Source organism: Oenanthe melanoleuca, chromosome 1 (assembly GCF_029582105.1).
Source record: "Oenanthe melanoleuca isolate GR-GAL-2019-014 chromosome 1, OMel1.0, whole genome shotgun sequence".
In the NCBI taxonomy this organism is placed as follows: domain Eukaryota; kingdom Metazoa; phylum Chordata; class Aves; order Passeriformes; family Muscicapidae; genus Oenanthe; species Oenanthe melanoleuca.
In genome coordinates, this window is record NC_079333.1 from 92743291 (window position 1) to 92755706 (window position 12416).

At 37.7% G+C, this 12416-nt stretch overlaps 1 protein-coding gene across 5 annotated transcripts in view; it reads right to left on the reverse strand.

The window, feature by feature from the left end:
- The window catches only part of MID1 (midline 1), a 231788-nt gene that overhangs the window by 5142 nt on the left and 214230 nt on the right, over positions 1–12416 (reverse strand). For all 5 annotated transcript variants that reach the window (XM_056496616.1, XM_056496609.1, XM_056496623.1 and 2 more), the window contains exons 7-8: positions 10434–10577; positions 2013–2174 (exon numbers count right to left, since the gene is read on the reverse strand). In XM_056496616.1, the coding sequence (XP_056352591.1) occupies positions 2013–2174; positions 10434–10577 (306 nt within the window). The remainder of the gene's footprint in view (positions 1–2012; positions 2175–10433; positions 10578–12416) is intronic.

Genomic DNA, 12416 nt, shown 5'->3' on the forward strand with positions numbered 1-12416 from the left:
AGGAGGCAGAGACAAAGACGACAGAAGAATGGGTTTGGCTTTGATTTTTGAAAGGAGAGTGGATTAGCAAGGCTCTAAGAAGCCCACAAGATTACATAACCATATTAATTTCCTCCTCTCAAGCATTCTTGAGATAGACTAACCTATCCTGCTCCCTGCAATAGCTAGTTTCCATTGCATTGTCAGTTTACTGTCAACTTCATTGTGCACTAAATTCCCTGTGTTGATAATCCCTGAAAAGAGCCCTGCATAATCATCATGTCCATTATCTCTGACCTAGAGGTAACCAGAATACTCTAATTCTTGCATGTAATTGAAACCAATGTACATGCTAATAAAGGTCTGAGGGTTGCTTTTTTTCACAGCATATTAAATTCAGAATAACTTGTGTTCTATTAATTCTCTAGGGGTAAAGCTCCATAACAATATCTTCATCATTCCTACAAAAAGTATGATTTCAAATCCCACAAAATGAGTTTGAAAATAAGAAGCACTAGACTTATCTCTTTGTTCACTGACATCTTTATTTGTAACAAGCACAGTCAACAATTCAGGGTTGCTTTGGAAGGATGCCCATGTGGTGCTGGATACTGTGCATTAAAAGGAAGGAAGTGAATTGTAACTTGGTCCAAATAATATGGTGCAATAACATTACTCAGGCTGTTGCTCTTGGCAAGTGTCTTCGGCTGTAGCACAAGGTCTGTAGACAATAACAGGAAGCTTTTTGGTAAACCAAACCTTGCAGATATATAAAGCCCACCACAATTCTGACAGGCTTGCTCATTGTGTCAGAAAGCAGAACGATCATTCACCTCCACAAGAGACGACTGGAAAAGTACAACCCCACAAGTGGTCCAGCAAAGCACTTTTCCCTTCTTACTGTCTTTCATATCAAGGGGAAAATCATGTATCCAGGAGATTTGATGGCAGGCACAGAAAATTTAAATTAGACCTCTCATGAAGCCTGTGTGAGGCACTGGCATATGTACTTAAAAATAAGGTGTAGGCTGTTCAGGGTTGTCTACTTCTGCAATGTGTGTTTAGCTTCATATTATGACCAAAGACAGAATAAATCCATTGGAAAGTACTTGGGGACTATTTCTTACTGTCTGACTGCAGTAACATAACCTCCTGCCTGCCTTTCCAACTGCTTAGTAGCCTTTGAGCACTGGAGCAGTACCTGAAGGATGTCTCACTGTACTAAATTATGTCTGGTCACATCACACAAGTTAATAGCAAACAGGAGGAAATCAGAAAGGTGTACATGTCATTCTCTTCAGACTCCTTCTTGCACCACTCACTGTCACCCCTTTTCAAGCACCCTCCCCTACAATAAGCAGGTTTCAGAAGATGCACAAATCTTAGTGTTTCCTTTCCAGCCCTCAGAGCTGCCCATGATGACTACATGACTGAGGGATTAGCTGGGAAAAGAGGAAAAAACAGCTGAAAACTAGTCTTAAAATTGCTGTTCTACATCTGCTAATAATTTGAGTAACCATTGTTTTTTTGAAGTGGGATCTCTGACTAGTCTATCACCTTGCTGAACTCCATAAAAAAATGAAGGGGTTGAAGCTAAGAAGTTTTCCAATGTCCTAAAAAAGATATAATTTTGGAGGATAAAATTAGACTAGCAATTATCTTATGAACACTGCACAAAAATAAAATGTTTTACTGCAAACATAAGAAAAGCTTTTGCTTTGTAGAGGAAAAAGAATAGAGAGGATATTAAAACAAACCCACAAAGGAGTATTTTCAACCAGTGATGGCTTCGTTCCTACGTGACATTTCCAGTGACCAAACTACAGGTGTATCTCTCCGAAAAAAAACCCAACATATTTTCTGCATACAGAAGACTCAAGCAATCTTGAATTAAGTTAAATAAGTGGCTCTCATGTTGGAAAGCACTTCAAAAGCGTTGAAATTCTCTGTCCTCTTGTGTCATACAAGGCTCAGACTTGAAAAGGGGGGCCAGAAAGGAGAAGACTCGTGCATCCTGATCTCGTGTTACTCACTGTTTGTCTTGAGCTTGCCAGGCTCGCTGCTCCTGCTGCCAGCCTGGTTAATGGCCTTGACAATGAAGATGTACTTGGTGCCACTCTGCAACCCGTGCACCGTGTAGTGGTTTTGTTTGATATTAGGAACAATCATCCAGCTGTCGGCTGAGTTGCATAAACCTGCAATTTTGAACAGAGCACATCAGTCATAACAGAAAACTCTGTAACTGAGGGACATTTAGAGCATTCCCAGGCACCCAACTACCAGTATGAACTTTGCTTCTGTACCTTTTAAAGTGTTGCATTTACTGAGTCACTACTTAAAGCCACTAATTCATTTTATCAGCCCTCAGCCAAGGTACCTTTTTAATTCTTGCAATGTGAAGTGAACCATAAGAAGTGGGCATTTAAGAAATGGCTCAGAGGAGACACTAGCAGTCTGAGATTTTTCATATCCCAGCACAAGGCATTCTTTATTGCTTAAGAACTGGAGGATTATGGAGATCCCATCAATCTACTGCTTGGATTAATGAACTCAGTTAAACCTCAGAGAAGGAACGTAAGCAGTGAAGCCAGGAGGGCTGGGTAGGCACCTTTGCTGACAGTCCCCAGGTATGCATTCTTCAGAACCTGAAGCAAACCATGGGAGGCCAAGCAGGGTAGAGCATAGGCTTCAGGGAAACCTTTGGCTCTTGCACTTCAGACTTTGCCAGAAAGTAATCTTAGTCAGTAAATTTAATGGATGCAACTTTTTGATTTATGTCCTCATGCTGAGATGCCAGCTGGGAAAGAGTTGGAAAATTTTCCATTTATAAACCTTTCTGGTTTATATTTGATTTACATTTGATGCCTACCACAGAAGTATAATACATAGGAAGTAAGTAAAATAAGGGAGTATCAATATCATAAACAAAACAGGAAAATACCCTGTTAAAATTCACTTTTTAATCTACATAAGTTTTTCCTACTGTGCTATAAATGCAATGGCAGTCAATCATCCATACATACAGTTCCATCACTGCATATTTGGAACAGCTCCTGGACTAATGGATTCCCCAGCTTCTTATTGTAGATGTTTACATAAAGAAAAAAATTAACATTTATAAAAATATATCTATTCCAAATACTTTCTATGGTTATACAGCCAGAAATAGATAGATGCAAGTGGAAGTATGTGCATGTATGCACATATGTAAGGAAAACCTAACAGAGAAAGTCTTGACTGGATTAGGAACCTGACAGACTTCTAGCCTCTGTCTTTACTGGGCATAGAACACATTCTGCATTCTGTTGTTATTTACAGACAGCTTTCAGCTTTTAACTAATGTTCTACCAGCAAACCACTCATAAAGACAATCTTTTAGAACTCAGTAGTAATTCAGCTCTGGATATCAGACAATATGAAAACTTTAAGTAAAATAAAATTTGAAGGCTAGTGGTTACAAAACCTGAAAGAAACAGATCTGTGATACAGGTTTGTAGACTCATAGATAAGTCATGGACATACTGTGAGATTCCTTCCTAACATGATATGTGCTTTTCATAACAAAAGATCATTAGAAACAATTCAAATTCCAAATTTTGATCTAAGTATAATGAACTTTGTGCCCCAAAATTCTCTTGCATTACAAAGCATTTTTGAGAGGCAGGCAGAGCAGAGACTCATCCTGCTGTGCAAATGGGTAACTGTGGCACAGTTTCAGGTTGGATTAATTCTATCTTGCCATCTAATGAAGAGCTACAATGCCTAACTTATTTTTCTGGACTCTGAGGAAAGGCAGTAAGTACTTTCTTTAACTTCCCTAGGTGAACATCCTAAAAACCACAAATGCCTCTCTTTTCTTGTCCACAGAGGAAGCATAGGTGACCAGCATAGGTGAGATCTCTAATTTCAGGTATCTAAAATGACACAACTCACCCACCTGTATATATATATGAATGATTGTATAGAACAATCTGACTTTCTCATGAAGAAAAAGACCCCCACTTTATATCCCATGGTAACCCCACTGGGCCCAGCACTTGTAGTGAACTGCTTAAAGCAACACCCATCCATGTCTTCTCTCACTAAGCCATACACACCAAATTATATTTATACTTTTAGGCTGTGTGTGAATGGGTTTCCTATGAGGAAGAAAGAAAATAAAGGAAGCAGCTTCCTGACATAAAATATTTCACTGCCTACTCAGAGGAAATCTCATCTTTTCCCAATTTGCCACAGATATTAAATGCATACTTCTGTGCCTGAGCTACCACATTGATTTTGCATTGAGATCATCCCTTATTGGACTCATAGGTGCTATTGCAAAATAAATTAAAGTATGTTAAAATAAAACAAAATTAAGTACTGGATTTAAAAGGAATTCAATATGATCAAGGAATCTTTAACTAAGATGCCTCTGATGGGATACCAAATAACATATGATATTAAGAGGGATGGATACAGACAGTGGTTCTAGAAGTGTCTTCTCCAACCACAACCACACTTTGAAAACAAAGTTCTGCAGACACAGAAATGCCCAGAGTTTTGCTAACTCATCTAGAAACTAGTTCTGTATCATTCACTACAGCTCTCAATGGGCACATACTTAAGGCTTGCATTGCACTTTTTACAATACCCTCCAGAGGCTGATTGCTCCTTAACAAAGTACAAAACTTTGATCCAGGTAAGGGTGCAAAGGACAGTGAAGGTACTGCTGCATTGCTATGAGTCACCTCTTGAGTTCATCCCCTCCTACTGCGTGGATTTATAGACACCAACAATCACTTACCTGCCCTAAACTCTCTACACAGTCCATGGAGAGAGTCAGAAACCTCCTGTTTGACCTGACTCATGTTCTAGAGGAAAGCTCCATCCTCTTTGATGACAGAATACCTCTTAGGTTTCTTTTCTTTGTCCTTCCACTCTTAGTCATCCCAGACTGATGTGCAATAAATGTTGGATGTGCAGTGACTGACTTGGTGACTTTGCTCGACAAACCTTGCTGTCTTAGCAAGCTCAGCTCTTGCCTATGCACCAAGGGCTTCACTGATATGTTCTTGTGCTTTCTGACTGTAAGCTCTTTGATAAGAGGCTTTAAATTGAACTTTGATTCAAAAATCCTGGGAATGAAGTACTGATGATGCCAAACTACAAGTCCAAACTCCTTCAAAAGGGAGAACAGTTACTAGTGGCAGCCAAGTTAAGCTTTTACATATGAAAGAATAATTTGTCACTGCATCAAAGGAATTTGTCTCCAGTTATGCCCTGTCAGGACAGTCTTTCTTCTCTGAGTACAAAAGAATATGATTAAGGAAGTTCAGGGAAATGAACAAGCAGCCTGATCACACTGGCATCCAGGGGAAGCGTTTGCCCTCTCAGTTCCCTGCCGGAGGCAGCAGGTGAAGTGGAAAAGCACACATCTCCTCACTGGTGCAGCAGCAGGAGCCAAGGGTCTCCTATTGTACCCACTCCTAATCCCAGGCCTTTTTACAGGGTTATGCAGATGGTAAAACAATGTATTTTAAAACTGTAGCCTACAAAAATGTAGAGAATTTAAATTACATCCTGGAACGGTGCAGTGAGCACAGTGATGTCCATACAGGATGTGTGAGTTTTCAAAACAAGTTTCTCAGAGTCTGGAGGCAATAATTTGTAAAGCTATTTCCCTGGTGTTGGTTGTTGATGCACTTTAAAAAACAGACAGGAAAAATCCCAAGGTGAAAATCCTCCTAAAATTTACACTGACAGATTTTAAGAAAATATTTTCTTGAACACTGGAAAAGGAACACAGAAGTCATGGGAAGGTTATTTAATCTCTTGAGTATTTTAATTATTGTAAAATGTTTTATTTAAATAAATTATTACCAATTCAAATTGGTAGAGCAAATAAGGTAGGTGAAAGAAATAGATAGCTCTCCACACCCCCTTCATTCCCATTTGGAAAAAAAAAAAAAATGCAGAATTTCTGCAAAACACATTGATATTTTTTAAAGAAACACACCCTTTTATAATTTTAAAGATGCAGAAGTTTTCCTGATTTTATCCCAAATTTGCTTTTGTGCCATTAAAAATTGTCACTAAAATTTCTAGTAGAAATCCAAAGACTGTAAGGAATCTGTTTTTATTAAAATAAAGCTTCCAGAAAGAGTCAAAGTCTGGAATATTAAAAAATGATTTGGTGAATCATAAATTGACTGTTTTTCATGCAAGATTTGGCTCCTAATTGTCTTAGGTCCTTTCAAAAACTTTATCCTCTCTCAAAGGAAGAGAAGTCCTGTAACAGTGAAAAGGTTCTGAGAGCAGAACACTGTATCCTTGACAGAGTGATTTTTTAGAAATTAGACTGTATAGCTCATTCTTTCACCAGGTGAGAGAGAATGATTTACTGCTCTTTGTCAAGAAGGGAGAGATGTACTTTTCCTGAAGAATCTTGTATCAGAGCTAGAGAAAAAATTGAACCATCTTGAAACACACTATAACAAATCCATGATGTTAAAAAAGGGCATACTCCATGAATACTTGAAAATCTATTGAAATGGGATAATGAAATTATAATGCATGTTAGTTAGCTAGTGACAAAGTAATTTTAAAAGCTTTTACCATATTCAGATTGCAGGTGATTAGCTGCCTCTCAGAAATGCAAATGTATAAATGGAATAACTCTAAGAACTCATTCTTCAGTAAAAGCCTCCTTAATCTAAAGTTCAGTATTGCTCTTATGCACAGAGCAGGTCTGCCAAGCATTCAATAGCCAAGAAGTTTGGCCACATTTGGAAATAATCTTTCCTGTATGAAATAGGATTCAAATGAAATACTCTATCTGGACCTTGGCCATCAAATGTTAACTTTCCAATTTTTCAGTTAATAAAAAAGAATATAGTTGATTATGTTGGATAGAAAATATACTAAAAAAACATAGTATTGCTTGTTTTTGTTACTGAATTCTTAGCAATCTCCGGATGATATATGCCTCTGGTGGGGGAAATGTACTGTGAGTGGAAAGTGCAGTCAGGCTGGCTATGTGGTTTAAGAAACAGATTCCCAAGTAACAGCCTCCATTAGCACAGTAGGTGGGTGTGTATGCAAAGTGATTGCTATTGTCTCGAGGGAAAAAGCTTGTTGGTTTAATGCAGTACCAGAGCTACTCCCTGGTGACTAATTCATAGCTAAAAATCATGGAACTGAAGTCAATCTATGACCCTGTTTACATTATCTGCTACATGCAACACACAATACCAACGGAGATTTTTTGGGATGTTACAGAGAAATAAAAATACAGTTTTGTGCAACAGCATGCATATGCCATGAATAGGAAGAAATGTTTTGCTAACCCAAAGTCCAAAACAGGATTTAAAAAAACCCACAAAACACAAACCTATCTTCAGTTCATCAAAACAGGAAGGCTGTGCAGCACTCGTTAATGCCACTTACAGTGAGGGTAGCTCTCTGTGTTCAACAGCAGTACCAAGGTACACTGTGATATTCTAGGAACAGCCTTAGAAAGCCATTTGTAACAGGTGTGACATTAAATCCTTTTGCAGGACCAAGAATATAATGCAAAAAAGTGAATAAACATCCAAGCTGTGTTCTGAGTAGAATGAGGATGGGACTGGCAGGGCAAGAAGAAATGGTCTCAAGTTGTACCAAGGGAGGTCTACATTTGATATTAGGAAAAATTTCTTCATGGAAAGGCTGGTCAAGCATTGGAGCAGACCGTCCAGGGAAGTGGTGGTGTCACCATTCCTGGAGGTATTCAAAAGTCCTGTGAATGTGACATTTAGCACCACGTCATAGGGGTGGACTTGGCAGTGGTAAGTTAATGGATGGACTCAATGGTCTTAGAGGTCTTTTCCAACCTAAGTGATCCTATGATTCTATGATGTTAGTGGACAAATCTCCAATACCAGTATAATTTGGAATGACCTGGGAGAGTCTCATGTTTTAGAAACCAAGGCAGATTTGTAGCATGTTGGCAGGAAGATCACCATTGGAGGTGTTAAAGTCTATATAAAATAATGAGATTTTTGAAAAAAGCTTTACAAGATTTAGAAAGGCCTTTCACATATACTTACACATGCATGTATTTAATTTGGGTTAACATTATAGCTTTCAATTAAACCAGGATATTTGCATAAGAAATAGCTCTGTTTTAAAAAACAAAAACATCAAAAATAAAAAAAAAATAAAAACAAAACGAAAAACACCAAACAAAACAAAAAAAAAGAGCCATTCTTTAATTTCTTTGTACTTTCATTTAAGGTCTTCAGTGCATTTTGTAAACAGTTTCTTACAGTGTTAATTTGTTTTCAAAGTTTTAATTAAATATTTTTGCAAAGTGGTAATATGAAAGTTCAGACTGCATACTGAGCACTTTGTGCTACACTTGAAAATTAGCTTGCACCCTGAAAGCAGACTTATTGATTCATGTTTTGCAGATCAAAGTTTTCACCTCCACATGGGAAACCTACAGCACAGCCTAAAATAGAAATACCTTGTTATTTATTCACTAGTAAGCAAGGAGTATAATCCCACATCCCAAGGCTGTGGAAATGGCACAACTTTTGCTGCTGCCATGTTCATACTTAGTGCCAATAATTGACTTGCACAGCAGAAAGCCATAGCTAAAAATGGACTAGAAAACAATCAGCACACGGGCTTATCATTAAGTCCTCTCTGCTTGATAGTGATTAATCAGGGAAGGGTCTCCTTCCTTATCTACCTTGCTTCAATTTTTGCAAAATTACTCTTAGACTTTTTTGTTATCCAGCTTGCTCAGATGTAGAAGCATGTGTTGAAGTTTATTTGGTCTTTCCAACAGCCTTAAATTTTGCAATGTGTTCTTCAAAATCAGACTCTTAAGGGAAATACTAAATGGAGGTTTTGACAAAACATTCATGGAATTTTCAATAATATGTGTTCTTTTTTCAGTTAGTCCTGATTACTACAATACATTCACAGTATGCTACTTAAAAAAGGTATTAAGATGCCAGCACATGAATCCTCAGATGTCCTTTCAGTTGGCTTTAAAATAAACTCCTGCTCAGTGATGGAGAAGATGAGGTGCACACAGTAAGAGAGGAGTCAGTGGGAGAGTTTGGCTCAGTACTCCAACTTGGCATGGACCACACCATTTTTCCACCAGCATAAAGCATGTAAACATGCCCACAGCACTGACTTTCATCAAAGTATCTCAACAAATTTTCTTCATACAAAAAAATTTTTCAAGAAGGAAAGCATTTCTGCCCTAAGCCTCTCTAGCTCAGTGCGTGGCCAGGATATTTGATGATGGGGAAAGATGAGGGTGGAGGAAGGTTTCAAGGGACAGGGGAAGCACACATTGATAATTTCTCACCTTGCTCTCCCAGGCACCAACAGCTTACAGCTCTGGGACTTCCAGAGCCACTTCATTGCACTTCATTGCTCTCAGTGTATTTTTCTTACATGATCTGTCCAGGCATCTCTTGAACTCAAAAATACACCAACCCTCTATGGTGATGAGTTCCCTATCTAAATATTGACTTGAACAAACTCCACATTTTGATTGATTTGGCTCATTTCAGAATCCTTGTTTAATAAAACAAGTATGTGTCAGTTCGTGGTATTCCCATTAAATATACAGGGACCAGGAAGAAGTTGAATGACTGTTCCAAATTCATAGTCAATGACCCCAAAGATTGCAGAACACTGAATCCAGAAACGTTGACTTTGTGACCAAACACTTGACAATATATTTTTTTTCTGTGAGGAGTAGTTATTTAACAATAAAACAATCCAAAATCCAATTAAGTAAATTTGGTCATTAAAGTGTACCTATTAAAGTGTACTCATTAAAAATGTGCTCTAATCCAAAACATACAATGTTTGTTAATCTCATTTTAAGTAAAACCAAATTAGCATATAAATTGTTGTTCCACTGATGTTTTCTGACTTAGCCTGTAGTTCACTGAGACCTGTGCTTTGTAGCCTTGAAGACAATAAAAATCAGAGGGAAAGACTTAATCTGTCTTTCAGAAAAAGGTCCAGATATCAAGTTTATATAAATGACAATGGGGCTGCCTCTCTAACTAAAGACCAGTTCAACAGACTTCCATGTGCACCCTGCCTGACTAGAGCCAAGAATGGAACTGAGTTCTTTGAACTTGCTACATCTGCAAAAAGGGACTTGGGATGCAAAAGACTGTCCTGTTAATATAGACAATACTTGTGATGTGTTTAGTCTTTGAAAGTTCCCAATACACGGCACTCCCAGAAAAAGACACAAGAAATTCTCACTGAAGTAATTCTGAATTTCAAGCCCTTTTAAAATTATTATTGGTTTGGATTGAAAATTTTGGCTTTAAATCTTTCTAGAAAATAATTTTTCTTTTTGTTCTTGACCTAGGAGTATGTTTTTCTTTAAAAACACTTGGTTTGCATAGAAACCATAAGGGCACAACAAGAAAGAGGTTTATACTCACTAACAACGTTGGCTTGTCCAGTGAAGATGGTGTACTGCAGCTCGTAAGAGACCACACTGAACTCATCATCTGATGTCCAGTGCACAGTAATGGTGTCATAAGAGGCTGTACAGAGCTCTTCTCGAATGGTGGGGGGGTTGGGAGCTGTCAGATACAACACAGGAGACACAATCAGTGAAGAATTTCCCCTCTCCCCTGAGATTAGGGGATGTAGTTGATGTATGAGATCGTAGAGACATCATCCAACAGACTTTCAATGAATTTTCACTAATTCCAGTACTAACTTTGGTTATCAATTAACTGTTAGGAAGGAATTCTTAATAACAACATAACCACCAAGGAACTCCAGATTTTGAAAATATTTTGTATTAAAGTAGCTTTAGTTTCAGATCCCATAGAACAAGTGATGTATTGGTGACCACATCAGATGGATACAATGACAAGTTACTTTTTCTAAGATTGTTCTGATCATTTAACCAAACTTATCAAAATTTCATTGATGCATATCAAGTGGGAGAGTCAAAACTCCTCACTGCTGACATGAAAGCAGTGTTTGCCCAGCCTGTCTTACCAGAGATTGCCATAAGTGGTATTGTGCTGGTGCATCCTTCCTGGCCCCCCTCTAGGCTGCACTATGATCTGTTATTCATTAGCAATAGGTACTTAAAATATACAATTTTGGGGAAGCTCCCAACACTCATACTTTCATGCTCAATTTTCTCCCCTCTCCATTTTTATTGATCTCCTAGCTATCCTTTGTAATGTAGATATATATAACTCCTGCTGGTTATAAAATTCACATTTTTCAGCTTTAAAAAAGAGTTCTTATCATAACATAATGACTGTATAAATATTACAAGCAAATAGCCACCCAGAAGCCCCCTCTCTCTCTCTTTATTTTCCCTGACCAACAGGCAAGATCTTTGTGTAGCAAAATATAAAATCTTCTTCCACATTAACAGATGAGTCTGTCTTAAAGATCTATTTAAAGAAGTGAAACTTGAAGCAAATTACTGGGGTCTAAATTTTCTTGTTTGTAATCTTTAAAAAGTCAAACACCCAAATAACAAAGAAATGAATCTTGCTTTGAGAGATCTTCCTGCATGCTTGTCTCAGTGGGAGCTTTGTTCCAAATCATTTTCCCTACAACCCACACCATGAAAAGAAAAATCACAAGCCCTTGTGCTTTAATAGTGTTTCTCTCAGCTGTCACAGAGTGAAGAAGGAGGGCACTCATGCTGAAATAACCAAACTATGTCTGTATTATATGAAAAGGAAGACAACTATGAATGTTTGTGGTTTTGTTTTGGGGTTTTTTTTCTGCCAGCTCTTTAATCTCTGATAGCCACAAATAAAAGCCTCAAAAAAGTGCCTTTGAAGGAATTCCACCTTTACTTTTGCAAGATATTATTTTTATGAAACATCTATTTTTTTTCCCATGAAGAATTTTTATAGAACATGTCTCTGGCTTACTGATGTATGTTCCTAAGGATTAAAGTGCAGACAGGTTCCCAAGCAGCCTCTTTTAAACAAGGGGCTTAAGGAAAACTTCAAATGATAGGACCATGATTTGTGATGCTCTAAATATTGAATCACAGAAGCCTACCAATGCTTTTTTAAAACTTGTCAGAGAAACCCTTGGGACAGAGGGCAACAATGAAAAGAAATAGAAAAATACTCAAAAAGAGCAGCTATCTGCGAGAAGAATATAATCAAAATATGGGGGGAGGGGTGGGGAGGGAAGGTGCACAGTTTTCTGAAAGGATTAATGGTAATATCAGCTATGTTCCAAAAATCCTGTAGAACAATAACTGGAGGTTTTAATTTTTTTTCATTCCTAGCTGGGGCTTAATTTCCATATTTTGTCTGTCCTTCAAAGGCCAAGCAAAAATTGGAACAAGTATTAATAACAAATACACAAGTAGATCCATTTTTATTTGTCTGACAATGTTCAATTAAATTTTTCTTCTGTCATCTCCTGCA